The sequence below is a fragment of the Eublepharis macularius genome, chromosome 18 (assembly GCF_028583425.1).
Source record: "Eublepharis macularius isolate TG4126 chromosome 18, MPM_Emac_v1.0, whole genome shotgun sequence".
Lineage (NCBI taxonomy): Eukaryota > Metazoa > Chordata > Lepidosauria > Squamata > Eublepharidae > Eublepharis > Eublepharis macularius.
The window spans coordinates 33,506,844-33,531,582 of NC_072807.1; the positions used below are offsets into that span (position 1 = coordinate 33,506,844).

Sequence of the window (24,739 nt, forward strand, 5' to 3'; positions counted from 1 at the left end):
GCTGGTTCAAAGACCTCTGCCCTGAGCCCCTGCCCCTCAATGTAGACAATACTGATGTTGCTAGACCAAGGGTCAGGGGTTTCTGGCCTTGCTGTCATTTCAGAAGGGCCATTCATTTAAATTGGACGGTAATTTAACGGTAGACATGCATCCTCAAGGCAGGCTTCCCTCAATACTTAAGTTGAATTGTTTAGCAGGCCACTGGTGGGAGCTGGGTTCTGCTTATAGACTGTACTCCTAAGAATATAAATTGAATAATAGGAGTCCAGTAGCACCTTTTGACTAACCAATTTTATTGTGGCGTAAGCTTTCGAGAACCACAGCTCTCTTCGTCAGATGCATGCATCTTGACGAAGAGAGCTGTGGTTCTCGAAAGCTTATGCTACAATAAAGTTGGTTAGTCTTAAAAGTGCTACTGGACTATACTATTTTACAGCTACAGACTAACATGACTAACTCCTCTGGATCTATAAACTGAATGGCAGCTGTGTTTAGATGGCCGGGGGAGCGGGAGGCTAGTTGTATTGGGCCTTGGTTAGTGGTGCCTGTTGGTCCAGAGCTTTAGAACCTAACCTTTGTATTCTCTTACTGTTAAGGGAAGACACATTTTTCAGGCATGGGGGCAGGAGGGACTTTTGAAGTGCTATTTGAATATCTGGGAATTTTAAGCTGCCTTTCCATTCATTCCCGTGGCTGCACAGTGCTTGGTAATGCTAATTAATAATCTTCAGCGAACAAGGAGATTTAACAATACTGAAAGACAGTTCAGGCCATGCTTACCTGTGCCCACGAATAGCCACCTTATCGTGCACACAAAACCTTGTTGGTTCATCTGAATATTGGGATTGCTGCCACTGAAGCCTAAATAAGGGTAATGGCTGAATGACTGAAGCCTGGCTGATTTGAGCTGGGAAGACCATGCATGCCTTTCTTCCCAAAGGAGAATCAAGGCAGTACAGTTTTAAAAGTCTACATCAAATTGGATGATTAAAAAGAATATGCCTGCTTGCCCTGCAGCTGGTTCTATTAAATTTACAGAGCAACCCTCTTGTCGGCTGAAAAAGTTTGAAAAAATGTTAAGTAATCTCATTACACACATACAGGACAATAGAAATAGAGCAAAAGCACTTGCTGAATGAGCCATGTTTTCTGAGGGAGTCACCCTTCCATGCACTTGGTAATAATGCAGCTCTCTGTTTCTCTGCATTCCTGTAGATTCCAGTTCCAGGTGTCTGTGGAGTGCCTGTGCACTGGCTCTGGCTTGGGCCGTGTCATGCCTCTAAAAAAAGCCGTTTCATGAGAGGGTGGCAGCTGCTGTGGCATCTCAAGGGCATCTCCTGCAGGCGCTAATCGAAAGATAGGGAGTCCCCTTTGTCAGGGAGATTGCAGCAGCAAAACATAACCTTTGCTCAAATAAAGCAGGGAGTCTGTTTTTAGATCATGTATTGAAGCCAAGTGAGGTTAACAAGGGGCCTGAATATTTTTGCCTTCAGATGCAGTCCTATCTCCATTAGAAGGTCCACTTTTTACTTCCACTTCCATTGTTCTCGAGGGCAGCTACCTCTGCAACTTTGAAAGCACTGTTATGCTACAAAGGCATAGCGTTTAGGACTGAAGCGACTAGGAACACCGCTCAAAATACAGCCCTACATTCCTACTAGAATCTCTTCTCCACTACATAATCCTCTTGCCGCTCCTCCTGGAAATACATGTACAGACTGCAAAATTAGTAGGTCCTAAATTGCACACTTGGATTAAGAGGCGGCTCCTGGGTTTTCAGCGGCTTCTCAGTAAAAGTCATTCTTCAAAAGAAGAAAAGTAATTATCTCCCTCAACTACTAAAACTTTGTAAAAAAAACACTGGATTCAAAGTACTAGAAGACTTACTACTACCCAATTTCCCCTGCTTCAGGGCTGTAGTTTTAAAGTAGAGCGAGTTTATTTGAACACGGTCACATCAATCTGGGTCATGAAAAAGTTTTGAGAATCGTGTTTTCAAACGGGGAACAGGATTATTAGTATTTCCTCAAAAATGTAAGCTAGTGAATTGCCATTCCTAGCAGGAAGCAAAGCTGGCTAGACATGACTCTTCGATAGGGTTAGGATTACGGTTGCTTCGCTATGCCAAGGATAGCTTCTCATCTTTGTGGCGTCTGCCGATTCCATTCTGACTTGGCACACATCTTTAAGGTCCTTTCCACGTGATTTGGAACTCCTCTGTCACCTCAAGTTTTGCAACACAGCAGGAAGATTCTTTTAGAAAAGATTTTCTGCTCCTTGCAAATCTTTGAAGTTACTGGTTCCAGCAGCAGCACACAGAAGCATCTCAAAATTAAGACTAGCCACAGCATGCAAAAGGAGAAGAACAGAATCAGGTTCTATTCCTGCTTTCTACGTCTTATGCAAAAGGGACTGACTAGTACACAGCAAGGCAAGAAACTACTTTGTGAACTACCAATGCAGGTTTGTGGCAAGATACAAAACCACCATTTTATTGTTAAAACAAAAAAAATTTCAATAGAATTAGGAGCAAAAATATCAGGACACAATCATACAAGTAAATTATCAAACAATATGAAACACTTTATTTTAACTTTACAACATATAAATATGAGACAAATCTGTGCTTTTCAGGAGCTGTCTCTTCCCCTCCCACGAGGGTCCATTTGACATTGCACCAATGCCTCGAAATGCTGCGCTACAGAAGGGTCTCTGGAGTCTCCACAACAAAAGTCAGGCCAATTTCAGATTCTGTACATATCCCCCGCTGGAATCTCCACCTTTGACCTTCTGTCATCTGCTTAGGTCCCGGCTAGAATCTCGGCAACTCAGCCGCCTCTCCTCTGAAGACAGGCCAGCAAAGAATGGGTGGACCAGAGCTTCGGCAAACGTGATCCGCTGAGCAGGATCGAATGCTAACATCTGTCTCATCAGGTTGAACAGCTGCATGTGCTCGGAGGAATCTTGCAGCATGTACGTCTAGGAGAGGGGAAGAGAAGTCCGGTAAGAATGACAACAAGGAAGGAGAAACTCAACCAGGATTTCCCTGGAGTCAGATTAAGTGCAAATTAACAGCGGCTACTAGGCTGCCAAGGCAGGCACAAAGCAGACCCATATGCCTGCCTATAATCCATCGCAGGTGGAATACTGTGAGCTTGGAACACACTTTGAACCTGTTATTTTTGAACTTCAGCAACACGACGTTCTCACCTGCAGTGGTTTACAGTTCTCCTGGACATATCTACCATCAGAGGTATTCTCATCCCACATCAAACTTCCCTTGTGAAAGTACTTTTGCTTCCTGGGTGGGAAGAGACAGAAGAGATTAGAGACAGCTATCCATGTCTAAACCTTAAAAAGCTACAACCCTTTCCCCTCCAGGACTATTCTATAGGTTCGTATCACTGGCAACCTTGAAATTTGTCCAGAGCTTGATTACGCTGCACACAAGTTTGCTATCTATAGAGAACGCCCGGCATCGCCAGAGAACCTTGGAGGAAATTGTTTTCTCTTATGAGTACGAGCAACAGGAAGGGGGCATTCTCGCCAAGTCTCTCCCCGCCTGCTCCTCCCGCAAAGGCCAAGCCCTATTTTGCGGTTTTATCTACTCAGCTGCAGACTGGAGGGACATCTTTGTTCACAACCAACCAACTCACCGTGTTTTGCGGACCATGTGCTGTGGGATTGGGCCGAGGATTTTCTCCATCATTACAAGATGCTCTCTGTTCTCGTGAGTCTGTAGAGCAAAACGGAAGGCACACGTCTGTCTCTTAGGAAACAACCAAACAATCCTCTTTGCCCCAAAACAGGGCAAGAGAAAAGATGGTCACTTCTAGCAGCCCTTAGCTATTCAAAGAGCATCGCAATGCCTATGATGAGAGAGACAAGAGCGAGCGAGCTGTATGGCTGCGTGCTGCCACCTCCAGCCAAACCCAACTTCCTGCCTAATGGAGGAGGAAGTCGACTATGGCCTTGTACTGGTTCATCAAGTTTGTTTTTCTGCTTCTGCCACTGTAATCTGTTTCTCTTCCTAGTGCCTGACAATGTACCATCTGTTTGGACTACTCACTAACCACAGATGAGCACTGAGAAATGCTCACTAGGAGGAAGTTAAAAATAATTCCACAGGGCACATTTTGGTTTATTCCCACAGACATACCTGGAAGAGTGTGAACCCCCGGTAATACTCAAAGAGAATGCAGCCGATGCTCCATACATCACATGGCTGTGCCCAGCCCAGCTCTGCAAAGAGGAACACACAAGGCAGACTAAGCGCGGAAAACTTGTTTTTGTCTGTCTGCCCTTCCCATGACACACACGTGAAAAATTTCTCCTTTGTGTTCCTTTCCTCTTGTTTGCAACACAGAATGAGCAACTGGGGAAAAACTGGTTTCACTGGTACGAGAGGAAATGCTCCATGTCTGTGGCATGCTTGAGGATCAAGAAGAGCCAAACTCCAATGATGTTGTTTTCAGCAGAAGTTGGACAGCCAGCATATTCCTGCTTGGTGCAGGTGTCGTCTGTTCAGCTCCCTTAAACAGGGCTCCCCGTGCTTTAATGATGGGGCAGTGGTCGTAAAGTGAGAACAAGGCCTTTCCCCAGTCCTTGAAAATATTGCTCATCCTGGTCCCACAGCAAGGGATGGTGAGGTGTGTATGAACTTGGCATCCCTGTCTTCACATAAATAATGCTCCAAGGACTCTTTTCTCCCTCCCCAACGTTTAACACCTCCCTCTCCTTTTCTGCTTAGCGCCGCTTCCTAAAGTCTCCATTTTATGAATGTTATTGGGGGGCGGGGCGGGCTTCTGCTATTTAAGTTATCATCTCGGTGTGCACAGCACACAGACAACCACCCTTCCCCCTTTTAACTTCTGCTCCTCCCAGCTCCTCAAAGGCATTGCAGTTAAAACCAACTCACCCAAGATCACCTCTGGGGGGCGATAATGCCGGGTCGCCACAATGGTGGTATGATGCTCGTGATCAAACGTGGCGCTCCCAAAATCAGCGACCCGGATGCTCGTGTTCCGGATCAACCTCTCTTCGCAGTTCTGGAACACACAAGGAAGACCTGTAGGTTAAGCTTCCAGAGGTGGGACTGCTCTAGCAGGAACACTCCACAGATGGCCGTTAGCTACCAAACAGAAGTTTGGAGATTTAAAGAAAATAGTATGTCAAGCGGGCCGGCCACAAAGACTCAGAAGGTAGGGTAAGACAGGCTGCAAACTACTGGCTAGCGGGGAGTCTGAGAGAGGCCGGCGTTCCTCCCCACTGCTTTTATTCTAAGGGGGGAAAGAGCAACAGACAGAAGGATGAGTACAAACGATCAAAACACTCCAATAAAACCCACCTTTTTCTCATTGTACAAAGTGTCGAATTCTGAATTTACAAACAGGATATTTTCTGGTTTGAGGTCAGTGTGAGTCAGCTGGTTGTCGTGCAGAACTGCAGGAGAGACAGAAAAGATTGTCGGCTTTTGAAATTCTGCTGCGTGCTCAGGGTCGGCAGCAGCGTTTGCGGTCACCGAGAGACAAAGCACAAGATCGTCTGCAGAGGGGCAACGGGGCTTTCGGGAAGCTGTCAAAAAGGCTCCGTTTCCATCCTTTCATAGGCAATTGCCTGTTTTGTTTTGACTCATACAGACACAAAGCGAAATTGCTCCCTACAGATGGCAAGTCACGGGATTAATAAAATAATGTTGCCATGTTACGAACATCCAGGCGCAAACACTCTACGGTACCAGAGGTCTGACCAGGCGTATTCCAAATTTGTACCAGTTATTCTCCTCAGACCTGTTTGTTTTTTAGTACTACCATTCTCATGCAAGATCTGGTCATGTAGATTCGAAGCCTCTCGAACTACGTCACCAGCAATATTCAGGCCAGCTCACCGCGTCATTTGCAGCATGCAGAACTTTCGTGGCCGGGTGTGCTAAAGGAGACGAGGTTCTGAGAGGAGGGCTTGCTCTTAAGAGCACAAATACTCCTTTGCTTCAGATTCTCAGGAGACAACAGAAAACCCAAGTAGGAATGCCAAAGTTAAAGCAGGTCTGAGCGCAAGAAAAACCTTGACTCCCCACCCCATATTCACCAATACAGTGTTCCATCACGTGCCTATCTGAGAAAGGGGGCTATTTGACGAAAACGAAAACTCATACTAAAATAAATGTTTGTCTTTAAGCTGCCACTGGACTTCAGTTTTATTCTGCTACAACAGAGTAACACAGCTACCCCTTTACATTGCAAGCACTACTGGTGAGGGGCTGTAGGAGGAGCCAAATTTTAAATGCAGTTGCGGCAGAAGTAACAAAAATAATAATAATTGGACAGCGGAGAAGAAGAGAGCCAAGCTTTTTTAATAGACCACAAGAACATGGAACCACTTACACTTCAGGGCATGGCAGAGCTGGTAGGCCATGTGTCGGATCTGCAGGAGAGGGTAGGGCAGGAAGTTGTTCTCCTTAAGGAATTCAAACGTGTTCTTTCCCAAAAGCTCAAACGCAATGCACATGTGCCCGTGGAAGTTAAACCAGTCTGACATCAGGACACACAAGCTGGACCCAAGGGGGACAAGAACAGAATTGCTGAGAGGCTGCCCCCAAAGTATTGGCTCCACCCTTCCTCCTCTTGAAGCCAGGACTGGGGTGAGCAAGCCTTAGAGGACCATCTGGGTCTCATCCCAAATTACACCCATGTGAAGAAGCCATTAAGAGCCACGCTCCCGCCCAGAAACAACAGTACAGCCTCCCTATTACAGATTTGCATCCATGGGGAGGAGGGGGTAGCTTTACTGCACTGGATAAACCCAAGAATAGGACATTTCTTTCTCCTTTTCCAAATCCTACCTAAGCAAAAGCGTATCAGCACCCTGTCGCTTCCAACAGTTAAAAGGATGCATGGAACGCTGCGTTCCAGTCCCCAATTCTTCTGGGAGCAGGGCGGATTACAGCCCTTATTCAATGTCTAATTGTTTCAATGCGTCCAACTGGAGAAAGAATGGAAAGGAATGGCCCTGGCAGCCTCTTCGGCAGTAATGGTGGTGGGGAACAGGCAAAAAACAAACAAACATAAAAACAGCCAATTTGAAAATCAACCCCAATGGCGAGACTTACTGCTTGTTTTCCTTGTCTTTCTCTTTAATTTTCTTTAGGACATTAATTTCTAGTCTGGCCGCCTCACGATATTTGCCCACATTTCGAATGATTTTCAGAGCTACCAGAGCCTTGCTTCTGCATGGGAGGGGGGGGGGGCAGGAGAGAGAAGAGGAGCGGTAAAGACACGTGAGTGAAGTCAATGGTAGACATCTTCGGACGAGGTGAACAATTCTGTTCAAGTCCTCACACTCTTGGCTAGACAAATCCTGGAGCAAGAACTTCCCTTCTTATCCCCAACCGCAATAGCAGAGGAGACAAACGCCAAAACTTGGGAGGAGAAGAACAGCCGAAAGTTCACTTTCTTTCTGTCATGTGAACCTTAGCAAGTGTGCTCTAGTAAGTGTGGTCCAAAGTGCAGTAGAAAGAAAAAAAACCCTCCAGACTTTAGCTATTTATCCAGTTCAAAGGAGTTATCAATGGGTTGTACTAGTCCAGCCTGCTCCGTTACATTCATTTGAATACATGGGTTGTACTCAAAGAGACATTCCTAGCCCCTTTCCAGGGACATTCTTCTTGCAGTCACTCATAAACGTACAGCAAACAAAAGGGAACCCAGTGTGGTGCTTGTTAGTATTTTACAACATTGCCACTCAAATAGAAGGCAGTGAACTCTTGGTTTCCTTAACATTATCCAAGGCCAACGAGTGTCCAAATGTCCAATCTGGGTGAAGATGGATCAGCTACACAGAGGCTAGTGGCAACCCACAACCTCTTCTACCATCTCCCCCCACCCCCAAAACCCCAGGGACTATTGTTTCCTTGTGTTCATGTCTTATCTGGTCAAGTACTACATGGCCAAAGATTTGCAGACGAACACCATCTGTGATGCACACACCCCAACAAATTGAGAGAGATGTGAAACAAGTCAAGGACTATCAAGAATACATCATGTTCTACATATACATTTGGAGCTCCTCTAAACTAGTGTTGTTACGGGGAACAGTAATAACAACAATATGCTCGCTGTCAAGCTGAGAAGGAATGACATGATCCCTTATAAGGGACCCCTTCCTTGGATGATGGATCAATATCTTCTTGTACTGAGGATACCCCTTCAAGGTTGGATGTGTGTGTGTGTGTGATTAAATTGTTAGGAATACAGAGCATTGGGTCTGTAACAGGCGTTTCGACCACTGGTGACTTGCCGGCTCAGTGCAATGTTTGCAGACATCACGCATTGTCTAGATCGGTTGATAGTGCTGGGGAGAAGTCTGGTTGTGGGGCACGTCGGCACCAATGACATTGGGAAATGCAATTGTGTGGTCCTGGAGAAAAAACGTAGGTTACTAGGGTGGAAGTTAAGGGCCGGGCCCTCAAAGGTAGCACTCTTAGAATCGCTATTGGTTCCAAACGCAAGGCCACCTAGACGGGCATAGATGACGGTTCTCAATGTACGGATGAGACAATGGTGCCAGGAAGGAGGGTTTAGATTTGGTAGGCACTGGTGGAACTTACTGGGACATGTCAACACTGTGCAAAAGACAGAGGCTTCACTTCAACCAAAAGGAAACCCCATTACGAAATTAACCTCAAAAAGGTGGCAGAGCAGCTTTTAAACTAATCCCAGGGGGAGAAGTGACAAGAGCTGGCAGCTGGGACAAGCCAGTCCAAAGGGACGATACTGTAAACACTCAAGATAGTATTGACAGGAGCACAACAGGTGAAGGTTGCTGCAGAGGGAAACATGCTACAGGTGTCTATATGCCAATGCTAGAAGATGAGGGCGCTGGAGTGTTTGCTGCTCAATGACCATTTAGATATAGCAGATGTCTCAGAAACAGGAAAAATCAATGGGATACAGTTACGCCTGGGTATAAGTCCTACAGCAAGGGACATGTTAGGGGAGGTGTTGCACTGTGTATCAAAGAAGGCACAGACTCAAATAAAGCTGTCAAACATTACGAGAATGAACTCTGAAAAAGAAGCGACGTGGATGGAAATACTGAGCCCTGAGGGTTACTTAAAGGAGGGGGTGTACCATCGTCATCTGGTGAAAACCTTGAACTTGATCTCGAGATGCAGAAGTAAATAAGGAAGGTGCCTGAAGTAGATAATGCTGTGATACTGCTGGGTGACTTCAACTACCCTCCCACTGACTGGGCAAATATGCTCAAGTCATGTTGTAGAAACAAGATTCCTAAACATCATAAATGGCTGCAGTGGAACAGCTGGTCACAACGGCAACCAGAAGGGCCGTGATCTCAGACTTGGTTCTAAGCAGGGCTCAAGGCCTGGCAAGAGGTGTAGATGCTGTCACACCAACTGAAAACAGCAGCCACACACAATGCTATTAAGTTCAGACTTAATTAGAAACTGATGTCAAATTCCTAAGAGGAGGAAAAGAAAGGATAGTTGGGTTTCAGGGAGAAATTGGGCAAAGAGGGATTAAGAGAATTTCTCTTAACAATCCTACTCTAAACAAAATGTATTCCCTTTCCTAGGAAAGAAATGAAAGAGGAAGGGGTTTTCCCACTGGTGGAAACAGGAAGCTCAAAATAGCACCAGCTTCCTGGCCCAATGGAAAGAATCACCTGCCCTGTAAGGTGCCACCCTCCTCCTCCAAGTGAGAAGAGGCCAAAGATCGCCTTGTGCCAGAGACTGCGGTTCCTTTCTAATACCAGATCAATGAAGGTTTCATTTGGATGCAAGGAGGCAAAGGAGGCAAGAGGTCACAGGCGGCCTACCTGGCGTGGTCCACACACTCCACAACTTTCCCAAAGGTCCCTTCGCCCAGGCTCCCGACAATTTCATCTAGGAGAAAAAACAAAAGCACATGTGAGCGCTGGGGAACACCGAGGGAGCGAGGTCCTGCAATTTCACAGCATACAAGTCTCAAGAAAGGCTCTCTCAATGCTATACTCTTTTTAACACACAAGTGGCTACTTCCTGTTTCAGGCAATTACTAGTCAGTCCATTTATAAACAATAAACACGCTAGAGACCCCTCCCGTACACTGAGAGCGATCTCGTCTAACATGGGGTGGATAGAAAGTAGAGAGGTAAAGTTTTACGAAAGGTGGCTGTACATCGCTCTTGGAGCCAATCGCCGATCCTGCACACCAGGTGACCTTCCTTGTCATCTTCCACGCTCCTGCTGCGCTTATTGCTCTGTTGGCTTCTCTGTATACACCGCCCCCCGAAACGCCATCCGACCAATCGCACACAGCGGGCAGTTCCGATTGGCAGATTGAGTTGTCATTCAAAGGCGGAGAGACGACGATGCGTCCGGTGGTTGGATTTTCCAGATCCCAGCATTTCATAAGGCACACAGCATATATAACGATAGGGATATTGCAAGGGACACGTCAAGACACAAACCGACTTCAAAACAAAAGTTTTTTCTTTTTCTTTTTAAAAAGACAGCTACAGGTATGTAAAGAAACTGATTAGGTACAGAAGGCAGATGTGGTGGCAGCCTTCGGCAGTAAGCACCGCACTGTTCTCGAGCGGGGAGGGGGGCAGCTAGGATGCTCCAGTCACTGGGCACCCTCCCACAGAGACACTACTGCCCCCTCTCAACTACCAGGGGGAAAACAGCCAGCAGCGCAGGGAAGAGGACTCAAGGACGGCAGCTTCTCCATCAGCAACGGTGACAATGGGCAACCCAAAAGCAAGTCAGTTTGGCCAGCAGAATGCTAAGGAGCGAAGCCTCCCCTCCAGTCTGTCCTACACGCTGAACAAGCCTGCTCGCACGGAACCGGACCCGAGCTGTGGGCTTTCCATTTCAGGCAGAAATAAAGCTGGGAGGCACTGCAGGAGAGATGGCCGTAGACCAGGAAGAACTCGGACAATCTGGGGGTATCGCTGCCAACTGGCACTACTTGAAGTGCCAGAGGCCGACTGGGAACCCCACCTCCTAACCCTTAGGAAACCTTTCAGCTCATTGCTTCTGCTCTTGGAGAAAGAATTGGCTGCAGTTCAATCCTGCATCACTATTAGCTTCTACTGAAGGGGAGAGGAAAGAAACCACCAAGAAATCCTGAAGGGTTCCAGCTATTGTGAAGAATGCAGACATTTCTAACCACCCCCCCCCCATTATCATCTTTCACACTGTGACCTCTCTAGGCTGAGCTCCAAGAAACTGGTTACAAGCTCCATGCCTGCACCCCCTGGCCTTCCATTTCTCTCCACTGCAGGACAAAACTACATACAAGTCCTAAGAGAGGGTCTGAGAATCAGAGAAAAGTGGCAAGAGCAACTCAGGAGATCCTTAAAAGAAGATTTAGGATGTAGAAAGTTTTAAAAGGTCACACCAATTGAAATCCTTTTAGCATCACACGCACATAACCATGGGGCAGGTTCCCCCACAAAGGGGTGTGTTTATGGGGACAATGATTACATCAAACTTTGAGATGTAAGTCAACGCGACTGAAAAGTGGAGGAAGGGGTTCAGATCTCTGTGTGTGTGTTTGTTCCATTTGTCAACACTAGAATCATCAAAGTGCCTAAAAACTGCAGGATAAACCCAATTTGAGCATTCACAATTTTCAGTATTTGGGAGGCAATTCAGCCAGTAAAACGGAGCCAGATGCGGGCCTCTATGTCACCTCTCTCCCCCATCATGACATTTCTCACTCTCTGTGGGGATAGAACTTGGGGATTACTTTTGCTACCTGCTTGTGAATCACAGTCAAAGTCAGTAACAGCTTTCATTTTTTTTTCAAAAAAAGGTACTAAGATACGAGTAATGTAGACAGAAAGTGTGAGTGAGTTTGTGTTGCGATTCACTGAAGCCAGGAGACCTACACTGTTGGTCTGGATCTTTTAAGACCCAAACAACTAAAAATGGCCCACCGGTGTGTGCTGTAGCCTTTTTTAGGCGCTCCGCACACTTCTCTCTGCTCCCAGGAAGTTAAGAGAGCCCCTCAGATGGGGCTGGAAGACTCTATTCTGCTTGCTCTGTCATAAGTCGTGCAGCCTGATATTTGTCAGCGGCTAGAAAGCGGATGGTCTCACCCCAGTAAAAGGGACAAGAACCCTTCATCCGAGGGCTGCACGAAAGGAGAACTAGAGCAAAATACTAAGGATGCAACTGTCATTGCTCAACTTGGCCATAAGAAAGCAAGGGCACGGACAGGGGTGCTTCCCCGCCGTGAAGGGATGCCCCAGACCCCCGAACGGAACCATCCACCGCCGCAATATGCAAATAAGTAGCAGATCGCCACAGGAGAAAACCCAAAAGTGCCAAATGACGACAGATGGCACGGCCGTTCTGAGCCACACTCACACATGTATGGATCAGCATGGACGCACGCCCTATTCGGCTTGACTAGGTTTCCTTCCCAAATTCACTCTGAGAAACACATCCATCAGTCGCGAGGGAACCACCAAGAATAAGAGCAGCTAACATAACACAGATGTCACAGAGGTGCAAGAAAACTGAACTCTATAACTGTACTGAGGAGAAAGAGAGAGATTAGAGGTACTCACCCAAAGTTACTCAAAGCTGTGAAAAAGCTAGAAGTTGATTAAGGCCCTGACCAATCCTGAACTCGTTTTGGATGCTACTCACCGAGGAGGTACTGCTACAAGACCTGGTCCTGCGTTTCCGGCAACGATGCTGGCGCTTCCGTGTCCGGTGACGCTCTCTGTCCCGAGTTCTCCGGCGATGGCGTGAGCGATGGGAAGCGTAATAGTCCTCTCCAAAAGACGGGCTCTGTTCTTCAAATTTATAGACCTCGTTGTCTGCTCCATCTCGGTATCGTCTCTGATAGGGCATTCTGTCCTGGCTGAATTGAAAAGAGAAGCTAGATTATAAAATTCATGTGTGTCTATTGGGAAGGGGAGATGGACGCAAGGCTTGTACTGAATCAGACAGCTGGTCGATCAAGGTCAGTTTAATCTACTGTCACTGCTAGTGACTTTCCAAAGTATCATGCAAACATCATTCTTATATTCTGCTTCCTCATCATTTTTAATTGGAGATGCTAAAGGGTTTAAACCAGGGACCTTCTGTGTGCAAAGCGGATGCTCGACCACTAGGCCATCACCCCACAGAAGCAACAGGCTACACTAGTTGAACATCGCAAGGGCAGTGCAGTATGTGAACCAGGGCTACCTACCCTTTCATTGCAGGGCAAGGCAAGAGACCGTTGAAGTAGCTAAAGCGGAAAGCTTCTGTGAGTTTTAATTCTGGGGAAAGGCAGCCCAGACTCCCAGAACCGGTATAGTGAGTATCTCAGACTGAATTGTGAACACACTGGCCCAACTGCACACTCAGCACGCGCACACACATGCCTACATCCACCTATTACAACACCACAAGCAAAGCAAAAGGGACGAGACGTTGGAGGAAGGTTCCTTAGGCTGGAGGGCTTCAGAGCTTGCTGTATGGAACTGGTTGGTTGGTGTCTTTTGCCTCGTTTCTCTCACCCTTGTCTCTGCCAACAGCAGCTAGTTAGGCAGGGTCAGGAAGGCTACACCAAGTGCATGGCTAGTTGGTAGCAGCAGAACAGAATACTGCAAACCACCTCCCTCAGTTCTTTCTTGCTTAACACTTGATCCAGACTGCTGGCTGTAGAAAAGAGGATAACCACGTGGGTAAGGAAAGAGAACTCGGCAGTATGTGCATGCATGCCTCTACATGGATCTGGGCAAGGGCAAAACGTTTCAACTCCTGAATCAAGGCTGTTCTACAACTGATAATTCATAACAGGTTTTCAAAGTATATGAAAGCCACAAGAGAATTGATAAATGGCCCGCTGATGTCGCTATTCAAAAGATAGCATTCGGGCCCTCGTGGGAGTGTGTATTTCATAAGAAACAAAGGCACAGGGGCTCATCCTTTTCACGTCCGTCATTTCTACAATGTCTTTCAAGACGCAGAATGTTCCATGATCTCTCCATTCCTGCAACCCTGCAAAACAGCTACCGCCGTGTCAGCAGGGCTGCCGTCCGGCGCTGGATGCCTGCCAAGGTTCAGGGCAGGCCTGACGAGGGGGCCTCCTCCCTGCCATAGGCACTGAGCTGGACTGACCATTTTCCAAGGGAAGGAACATCGGGCGGCGGAAGAGAAAACGAGGCGCTAGAGAGTCCCGCTCGCCTGCCTTTTCCAAGCACGACACCCTTCCAGACCCAGAGGCACTGCAATGCTGAGCCTGTCTCCTGTTGCCTACAGGCAGGAGTTCTTGCGGGTGAGTGGGGCGCAGCAGCTCTTCTGTGCTCCTTTGCAAGTCACCTACACCAGTGGGGCTAAAAGGCGTGCAAGAAAGCCCTAATTTCCTCCCCGCACAAGGAGCTGTAAAGGGAGAGGCACATAAAAGGAAGGGCCCATGGCCCTGCCCATAAACTCTGTAACTGTGCCTCCTTGTAAGGCAAGATGCAGCAATCCCCCGTGGACCATGCGGCGATCTCTACGGCTAAACAAAGATCTGAACTGGGTTGTCTCAATTACATCACCCTGGACATTTTTTAAAAAGTAGTTTTAAATGGTGTGCTGCTTTTTTAAAATATCTAGGTCCAAAGCAGCAGCTCCTTTTGACGAGTTATATAAACAGAAAGCCAATTAAAGGATATGAAGAGGAACAGGGAAACTATTTTGCTTGCAACGGATAAAATTCATAAGACATTGCAGCTCTGCAAATCTGAATATGATTACACATTGTATGTTTCATAATTTGACTCTTAAGTTTAGTTAAATAAAGATAACTAGTAAAATAGAATGTATGATCAATAATACTGAAATACTAGTAAAAAGTCAACATGGTTATTGTTAAGAAATATATTAGGGAATGACAAAATAGGGGAAATAAGAACTTTTTAAAAAATTTAGGATCAGTAGAAATAGGTTTAAATTCCCAATATTATTTTAGCACTCTTAAAAGTTACAATAATTAGCTGTATTAGAACTCAGCATTGTTATTGTTTAAGAAGGTAATGATAAGATGGAATAATGAATGTTTGGAATAATTAGTGTTTTTATTTTTTTAAGATAAGTACAAATAGGTTTGAATTCTGCATATATTTATTTGAAAATATATACACTAGACAGTTTAACACCTTTAAAGTTTAACACCTTTAAAGTTTATGATTTTTGTACTATGTGTTTAAATAATCCTTGTAGCACACAGCTTTATATTTGGTTTTCTTGTCCCTTTCCTTTAATCTTCTTTTTTCTGTAGTCCTTTTTTGTTGTAATAAAATAAAATATATATTTTTTTAAAAAGCAGCAGTTCCTTCAAGAGACACAAGTGCCTTTCTAGAATTCCTCTCCTTAGCAGAGGCTACTGGATCAGGGGCACAAATATGCAGTTTCTCCCTATTAGCCAACTTCATTCAATTTCTTATTTTGCAAATGCCGCCCAGCCATGACTTTTTATCACTGTTGACCTTCGAGCTCCCTTCTTCAGTTTCATCTATTCCTGTGCCAACCTGCTCCCTAGCCCACCAACCTGCCCAGTGAAATTCAACGCCAACTTGCAATCCTTCCAGGTTGGTAACTTCTAAAACTGAGACAAGTCTGTCTCGCTCCTTAGCGTGGCAGTTTATTTTAGGAGGAAGTTTGCTGCCAGCATACATCTAATCAATTGCAGGCACACGCACACACACACACACACATCCCCTTACAGTAACACACTGCCACAGATTAAAAGTGTTTTGGCTCTTAAACCTGCACATGCGCCATCTACCTTGATATATACTAAGCGTCACTTTCCAAAGGCAATCTAACTGGGCACAAAAAGTATTTCTCCTGCCGTCATTTCTGCAGAAGGTGAATTACCTCGATACCATACCTGACAAGCTCAACTCCGTACGAGAGCTTGGTTTTTAAGAGTTTATATTTCATCTTCCACGTTTTCTGTCTTGCACTTCCTTCGACAGACTCAGGGCAGTGCACTTGGGAGAATCCACTTTCTTTTTCTTCACAAGCAACTCAGTTGGGACTGGTCACTCACAGCCACCCAGCAAATTTCATGGCTGGGCAGGGACTTGAATTTGCTCCAGGCCAAACCATACATTCTATTAGACCACAGCAGCTTCTGAGAAGCCTTTATCCTCATGGCTGTGAATGTAAAATTGATTCTGAAAGCACTCAGGGTCACCCCTCATATTAACACTTTGAAAAAGAAAACTTGCTTTCCTTTGGGCTTACAGGTTTCCCATAGATTATCTACCCTTAATCTAAATGAGGGGTGGTGCTCAGACTGCTGGGGTGGGTGCTCAGGATTTGAGGCAGCGCCTCCCCCCACATGCAAAGGCTTCTGACCGCCAACAGAGTTGCTTTATACTGCTCACCCGACCTGAGGAGTTGCCCCCCTCAGGCCTTTAAAACAGTGGCCCATAACCAACAAGAATCAAACCTCACATTAAGGAACTGGCTGATGCCTGCCAGGCACAAATGTCCCCATAAATGAATGCTTGAGATCTGTGCGGTGCATGCATCGGTCATAGATCTATACGAAGCGGCCTCGCCTGGAGTGCTCTTTCTATGTCCTAAATTTGTTTTACTTATTACAAGCCTATATCTATCTCCTAGGTGGGTTCTCTCTCTGAGGTGTTCCTTTGTCCACAGGCCTATTATTTTTCAGGGGCCACTTTGGGCCGCATGGCTAGATCAGTCATCAGTTACACAAGACCTTACCAGCCTTATGTTATCTAGGAGTCTAAGTTTGAAGAACAGGAAGTCTCCTAAGAGCCAGTTTGGTGTAGTGGTTAAGAGTGGCAGGACTCTCATCTGGAGAGCCGGGTTTGACGCCCCACTCCTCCGCTTGAAGCCAGCTGGGTGACCTTGGGTCAGTCACAGCTTCTAGGAGCTCTCTCAGCCCTACTCACCTCACAGGGTGTTTTGTTGTGGGGATAATAATGACATACTTTGTAAACCACTCTGAGTGGGTGTTAAGTCATCCTGAAGGGCGGTATATAAATCGAATGTTATTAAGAAGATGTATACAGCCTTCATATAAAGGCTTCCCCCTGCCCCAAGCAGAAGTCCAGCTCACCTTCTAGAACGTGACCTCCGTGAAAGGTCCCGGCGACTGGGATATCGCACCCTTCCTTCGTGATGCTCCCTGCTGCGAGACCGCCTTCTCTTCCATCTGTGGTTCGTGTAGGGCTCCTGCTCGGGGGAGCGGTAGCGCTTACAATGATGCATCTAGGGGTGCAAAGGAGGCACTTGTGAAAACGCCAGAACAACACTGTCAGTGAAACAAGGCGATCCTAAAGAAGCGCTCCCACAATCTTGCCCAACACTGGATGCCTACCTTTAATACACACCACATGAGTATTACCGTACTTATATTTTAAATCTATGCTGCAGTGTCAAGTGCGCTAGGAAATTCAGTCCTAAAGAATATTCACAACTCAGTGCCAGTAAAAGGGCCTTTGTGACATAAGCACTGTGTCATTCAAGTTAAAGGCATAGTGCCAGTTTCTAACCACCTTTTTACAAGACAGATCACCCAAGTGCTACTAACATTCATAGCAAAAGACGAGCCCTTTCAAACTCTACTGGATGACCAGGGTTAAAGGTTTCATTTCTTGCCACTAATCTTATTTTAGCAGCTGTGCCGATGCGAAGCAGTTTCAGGACTGCAGGTGAGATCTGAGTTCGCTCCTGCTGCCGATCCAAAGGAAACACTTGTCGGAAAGGCCAGTGTAGCAACCAATGTAAATGCGAGGAAGAATACAGCGGGATAAAGACACAAAGCTGCAAACTTAAAAGAGGAAGCTTCGCAGCCTCAGCAGAGCCTCAACTCAAGTAAGCATACACAGAACTGGGCTGCACCTGTTCTCAAAGGACTAGGAACTCAGAGGAGTTTATCAACAAAACAAAGAACAGACTGCCCTGTACTCAGCATCCCGGTTCGGTGTGCCCATGGCATATACCCACCTTTTATTTCAATGTGACCTTTCAGAGCATTCAGACCGGATATTAAATGCCAAAGAGAAATCTCCACTACCTGAGAACTATTATACCATCTCCAAAGAACAATTCTCTCTCTGTTTTCATCTGACGAAGAGCGCTGTGGCTCTTGAAAGCTTATGCTACAATAAAGTTGGTTAGTCTTAAAGGTGCTACTGGACTCTTTGCTATTTTGGTTTGCAGTAAAACTAAGGAACTAATTTTAATCAGCACATTTACACACACACACGCCATACTGCAGAGGTGGTTAAGCTGGTTATTCTCCTTTAACGGAAACTCATCTGGACATACAAAGCAGTAACATCTTTATCCCAGGAAGTGACATTATTTCCGGGAGAACGGGGAATACAGTGATCTGCCTCTCCCAACTTCTGGAACTATTTCGGAAATTCCTCTGATAGGAATATGGATTCATAATGACAATCTCCCTGACCTAAAATAAAATCAAGTGGATTAAAATAATTTCCTTTCAACCATCTTCTTGCATGGATGCCTGCCATAGCCATTTCAGATGCAACCGTTTGTAGCCTACCACTCAGTTCAGCAAAGCTGGAAACCTTCCCTCAGCTTACAGAGACGCCCCCCCCCCCTTAAGTGGTTCTTTCCGCAACAAGACGATCCACTTAAGTTGGAGGAAACCTTCCAACTACTGAGTGGAATGACAGGATGCGGGCTGTTGACTTACAACTCTGCAGAACGCGGGCACAGTTACACAATCTTCTTACACTGTCCGTTCTCTGCTTATGCTATAACTTCGAACAAACTTCATTCTTATGGTTAAAGTAACTTCTATGGTTTGATGAGATCTTTGATGCACTAAGAGCTGTCTAGAAGCAAATGTTAACTGTAGCTGCATATAAAGATTTATTTATAACCTGGAACGCGGAATAATTAGTTTATTTTAAAAGGGATGATACTTTAAGTCTGTAATTTAGGTGTGGGACGGGGCAGGATTTTCCACACTGTTTTCATGACATCCCTATGAAACAGCTAGAAAAACTTCCTAAGCCACCATTAAAGAGATGCCTTAATTGGTACATATGGTGGAAAATTCTTTCCCATGAAAAGGCAAGGACGTGTTTAGTCACAAACCGTGGCTCCTTTTGTAGCTGGAGCTGCTAAAAGCAAATTGATTCGGAAAATTAGGATCCCTCCAAATATATAACAGTGTGGCCTTTCCAATTTGTGTGCATTTAGCAGCCCAAGGGCAGATACTGTTGGCTGAAAACGGCCAACTCTAATATGATTTGGTAAAACCTGAAATGCCCTTGAGACATCCATAGAATAATACTGTATTCCCTTTCTCCAGCTGCCCAATTGACTCTTTTTGTTAATTAGTCACAGTTAACCTTTAAATACGTCACAGCAGCCCAAGTTGTTCTTATGTTGACACAACGCACACATTTGTCATAGTTGCAGTTGGGAGGTGTTTGTATGTTTTAAAATAAGATAGATTTCAAAATATCACACTTCTCCAGGCAAATACATTTTGTGAGTTAACATTTAAAAACACTGTTCTGAATGCATTCCTATGCCTTTTATAGTATTTTGTTTTCGCTACAGAGGTACAGTGACTATACAAAAAGATATCAGGGCCCCTAATCACCATATTAAGCATAATGCACTCCAAAGGAGGCCTGGGTCAAAGGGATCCCAGAAACAAAGAGGCATTAAAAGTATATCTGTCAATTAACACTGCAACAGAAATATTAAAATGCTTATTTTAAAGTGAAAGGGAAAAGTCATAAACGGCCAACACCGTCTGGCAAGTCCTGGCAAGTAAATTATATCATTTAAATTATTGACAAGTTATGTTCACAGCAAATTCCTTTGATCCTGTTTTCTACGAGGTGTTCATAAATAACCACCTCCATTTTCGCAACATTCTCTTAGAAGCCCGACACTCCTACAGACCCCAAAAGAAAGGTGTGCATAAACATCTCCTTATTTCAACTCCTATGTCACCATAAAACATCTATTGTGTTAGTAAGCAAACATTTGCTATGCCTTGCCTCTGCTCTTCGTCTAGCTCAAAACTCCCTAAAGGTGTAACTAGCAAGCCAATCCCAAAAGACTAAGACTAGCTGGTTTATGTTAACAACTATATATAGTCAAGTATTTTGGGAAAGAGAAATTTCGTCCCCTAATATCTGAATGAACAATTATGAGCAATAGTTACCACTCATTCACTTTAACTAGTGTCCAAAGGAGTCCTTGTGACATCCTCAAATTAAAAAACAAGATGACCCACGCCGGCATCAGTCTTCCTGCCTTTCAGGTTTCCATCACCATCCCATTTTTAATCAGATTTTTTAAAAAAATCCTTAACACTTTTTTTAAAGCAAACGTAAAATTTAAAAGGGATGAAATACTCAAAAGCAAGTATATTATCTGAAAGAGAAACTTCTCTAACGAAATCTGATTCTTGTAGCTGTGAGAATCCCGATCTGGAATTCAATCTCCATCCTCCATTTTAGATAGCAAGACGGGAGGGAAGGAAAGCTTTGGGTGGAGAGCCATGTCTGTATCTCACAGCAGGCCGTTTTCGCTCCATCCCCACACCCCATTCGAACTGGCCCACTGGTAAAACCAGTTGCTAGAAAGGAATGTAGAGCCTGGGACAGCCTGGCCCTAATTTTTCTTTGGCTTGTAAACACAGGTCTCCTGCCCCGCTTCCAGTTTCTAAATTGCCATGATTCATGATTGACAAGTACAGAAGTAGAGCCCGACTAAAGTATATAAGTTCCATTTACCTAAATGGCAGCACAAAACCAGTTCCCTCTGACAACACAGCCATCCACAGTCCACAACACAATCGTCCTTTGTAAATGACCAGCTTAATTGCATCCGCTTCGAGCACCTATTAATCCAATTCTCCTCTACGCGGAGGAGAACCTGAAGTTAAGCTCGTACTGGAAACTGGAGGGAAGCATGTGTGTGTATAAAGACTCAGATAATTTCTGGTCTAGCATTTAGGCATTTGGCCACCTCTGTTAAAATCCAAAGTAATCCAGATCCACTCTAAGGACCTACTAAGATTCTGCCAAGCGGTCATCTTTGTAGATTGTATCATGGTATTCAGGTTTAGTGCCTCTGAACGTGGAGGTTCCCTTAGCCGCTGACTGACCTCTCCTCCGTGAATCTATTTGATTTTTTAGAAGTCAATTAAACTAATAATCCTCTACTTATCTGACAGGCCTATTTCAGAGATTATCCAGTTTAAAGGACATATAGCCACATCTGAAATCCACATCAACAAAACAACACAGCCCATTAAAGGGGATTCAGACGTCATTCTCTCCCGTCTCATCTCTCATATTCCAATTTTACTGAAGATTAATCGATTTGTGACATGCCAAAACACACACACACAGGCCCAGTGAGACACAACACCCAGGCAGTTCTCATCATCATTGCACAATTTCCAAAGATTTGAAACATGCAATTAACAGGAGATTGGGACCCAAGCTGATTAAAAAATGCTTTAAATTGCAATAACTGGGTCTTGTAATAAAGAGAGGGTTTTTAAAAAGCAATTCATAGCAGAACTCACATTTTTCAAGCTTAGTTCTCAGTTAGATGAACCTGACTGGGCTGTTCTATTTCCGATGAAAGACAGAATAAGGAATTAATGAAAACCAGAAAACCAACATTTTGGAGAGAACAGTCTTTCCCTTTAACATGCTAGCTTTCCATACGGAGGTAATATAGTTTACAGAGAAGCAAACACAGTCCAACTGCAAACATTTTATCCCAAATCCCACTATATGCATGCATAAGAGTGTATGTGATCATACAATTAAGCAAGCCCCTACTTGCAAACTGAAAACGGCACCACTCCATGCATTTTCTACCCTATCAAAGGGAAAAAGTACTGTCATCCACACAGAACCCCCTACCCAGCTAAAACCAGCTTTCCTTCATAACATACTAGTTTTCTGTGTGGAAAGATCTTTCCCTCCTCCTGGCAGAAAAGAACATCCAATCACACAATCCCTGCTTATATTTTGCTCTATTCTGCTGCAGTCTGCTTCATGTGTTATGTAATCCTTGAAACACCTACCAATATTTTTTTAAAAAGCCGTTATGAATGCAGCTCCCAACTCCAACCCCTGCATGGTATAGCACAAACACAGACCTCGGCCTGCGCAAACAGCATGCATCTGTCTCCTTCAGAATCAGGCCATCCTACCCAGTACTGCCTACTTGGTCTAACCACTGTACTGGCAAAACAACTTGTCACTCCCCCATCCCCATCCTCCAACACAAACTGCAGTAATCTTGCACCATTTAAACACTGAACAAGCTTATATATTTCATATTATTTAAAACTATATATCATGGCTCATGGTGTTTACTGGATAAAAGGCTAAAATAAAAAAAAACCACAATATTTTATTAGATGGTGTTTGGAATTTGCAATGGACAAACACAGCTACCTAAACTATTAATGTTCATGGTCATTTTGCACACGAAGCAAGAACACTATTGGTGTAGTGGTTAGAGCATCCAACTAGGCTCTGGGAGATCCAGGTTCGAATCCTCCACTAAGCCTTGAAAATTTAACCTTGGGCTCTCAGGCTAATCTCTTCACAGGGATGTTGTGAGGATGAAATGGAGGAGAGGGGGAAGATCTAAGTAGGTTTGGGGGCACACTGGGGAAAGAGGCAAAGTAGAAACAAAGCAAGTAAACAAGCAGAAGCAAACCCAAACTGGCCATCTCCCCAGGTCACCCTGTTTCTCCTCCTCCTCCCCATCTGCACGAGAGAAACGCCATGCCCTTTGGGGGCCCGACACAATCTAGGGTTGCCAGCTCTGGGGTGAGAAATTCCTGGAGACCTGGGAGGTGGAGCCTAAGGAGGGCAGAGTTTGAGGAGTGGAGAGATCCCAGGAGGAATATGAGAGTCCAAGAGCAGCCGCAATCAGAGGGCATTGCAGCAGTCCAATTAAGGTTGCCAGATCCGGGTTGGGAAATTCCTGGAGATTTGGGAAGTAGAGCCTGGGGAAGTCAGGGTTTGGGGAGGGACCTCAGCCGGGTATAATGCCGTAGTGTCCACCCTCCAAAGCAGCCATTTTCTCCAGAGGAGCTGATCTCTGTGGCCTGGAGATCAGCTGCAACTCCAGGATAGGTCTAGGCGTCACCATGAGGACGGCAACCTCAAAACCAGCAGTAATTCCAGGATACCTCCAGGCCCTACCTAGAGGTTGGCAACGAACCCCCACCCATACACCCTACCTGCCTCCGACCCGAGATCCTTTTCGCCGAAGGAAGCCAGGTGGGGGGAATCGAACCTGCGACCCTCTGGGGTTCGATGCCCCTCCAGAGGCTCGAGGAGAAAGAGAAAAAAGGGGGCCGACGTGCCTCGCCCGCAGGATGCGAAAAAAAACCTAACCCCTCGCAAGAACAGGGAAGGGGGGGGGAAGGCGAGGCGAAATATCGCGATAGGCGAGCGCGCGCCCGAGATCGCGACGGTCCCTTCGAAGCGGAGCGAGGGGCGTGGCTGTTCAAGGGCGTGGCCGAGGCCTGCTTCTCTGAAAGAAAAAACAGCTCCGCCTTCTTCCCTCCGGATTCCACTCACGGGAGCGGCCTAGTCGGCGCTTCGGGAACGGGGCAGTTTTGGGGCCTCCCCTATCCGTCCCCTTCACCCCCGATCCAGTCAGAAGAGGCTCTCACCGCTGCTTCCGACGCTGGCCGAGGAAGAGCGGCTCCGTCCCGCTCTTCTTACCCTCTTTCGTCGTAACGAGATTCGGCGCGCAGGCGCACTCCCCCAACCAGCCTGAGGAGCCCTGAGGAGGGAGGAGGGAGAGAACGCGTCGCGTGGGCAAGCGCGACCGTCGCCTTCGGTCGCTCTAGCTCTCCCTCTCTGTCATCCCGGAGGACTGCGGCAAAGAGAGAGTGGAACGCGCGGTGGAGGATGGGAAGACGCTGCGCCAAAGAGGCAGAAGACTTAATAGTGCGCCACAAAAAACTTCCGGTTCCTGATTGCAAGCGCCTTAGTGTCCTCCATGTGCGGGGCGAAGAGGGACTAAGGAAATATAGGGTGGGAGGCGTTCGTTTGAAAAGGAAAAGCAAATGAATGTATACGATTTATTATTTTAAAATGTTGTGCATGCTTTTCAAAAAATTCGATTAAGTTTCATTAGTTACCCTTTTTTAAAAAAATATTTTTTGTAAATATAAATATCTTTGCAAAAATGTCTAAATATATGCATGTATTTATATGCCACGTGGGCAGTCTTAGAAAATCAGGGGAAGCAGCGATCGCCTATCAACAATGCCTTTCTGCTGTCTACAAAATATTAGTCTGGCTGACCCACACAAATACATATATCTCAGTTTTTAAAAAACAGTGTTATTCAGAAACCAGTGAGAAAACATTGAAGTCTGTGGCTGCATTGATGTACTTATTTATATCACATCTTTCAAAAGAACACTCGAGGTAGCTAAATAATCTGAAATCCTATCATAATAAAAACAACAACATTCAATTTATATACCGCCCTTCAGGACAACTTAATGTCCACTCAGAGCGGTTTACAAAATATGTCATTTATTATCCCCACAACAAAACGCCCTGTGAGGTGGGTGGGGCTGAGAGAGCTCTGAGAGAGCTGTGACTGACCCAAGGTCACCCAGCTGGCTTCAAGTGAAGGAGTGGGGAATCAAACCCGATTAGACTCCAGATTAACCACTACACCAGACTGGCTCTAATAGAAATATAAATTTGT

At 45.5% G+C, this 24,739-nt stretch overlaps 1 protein-coding gene across 4 annotated transcripts; it reads right to left on the reverse strand.

Moving 5' to 3' along the window:
* Window positions 1-2,558: 2,558 nt before the first annotated feature.
* Window positions 2,559-23,898, reverse strand: CLK3 (CDC like kinase 3). 4 transcript variants are annotated; one of them, XM_055002325.1, is made up of 14 exons: window positions 23,685-23,898; window positions 17,088-17,239; window positions 12,662-12,878; window positions 10,176-10,269; window positions 9,835-9,901; window positions 8,296-8,415; window positions 7,109-7,225; window positions 6,384-6,550; window positions 5,348-5,442; window positions 4,919-5,048; window positions 4,160-4,242; window positions 3,657-3,736; window positions 3,211-3,301; window positions 2,559-2,979 (listed from the first exon to the last, which is right to left on the reverse strand). In XM_055002325.1, exons 2-14 carry the CDS (start codon window positions 17,237-17,239, stop codon window positions 2,794-2,796), a joined length of 1,599 nt encoding a protein of 532 aa, XP_054858300.1. In that variant the 5' UTR covers window positions 23,685-23,898; the 3' UTR covers window positions 2,559-2,793. The 4 variants fall into 4 exon arrangements, with proteins under 4 accessions (XP_054858300.1, XP_054858301.1, XP_054858302.1 ...); XM_055002326.1 differs by lacking the exon at window positions 23,685-23,898 and adding an exon at window positions 23,247-23,380; XM_055002327.1 differs by lacking the exon at window positions 23,685-23,898 and adding an exon at window positions 21,564-21,581.
* Between the last annotated feature and the right edge of the window lie 841 nt (window positions 23,899-24,739).

Excerpts from the sequence above, each read along its gene's own strand:
- CLK3 (XM_055002325.1), bottom strand. The coding sequence starts at position 17,239 with ATGCATCATTGTAAGCGCTACCGCTCCCCCGAGCAGGAGCCCTACACG. Across the intron at positions 12,879-17,087 it reads CGGAGGTCACGTTCTAGAAG|CCAGGACAGAATGCCCTATC; the intron begins GTGAGCTGGACT and ends TTTTCAATTCAG. Across the intron at positions 7,226-8,295 it reads GCAAACATTGCACTGAGCCG|AAGCAAGGCTCTGGTAGCTC; the intron begins GCAAGTCACCAG and ends CCTCCCATGCAG.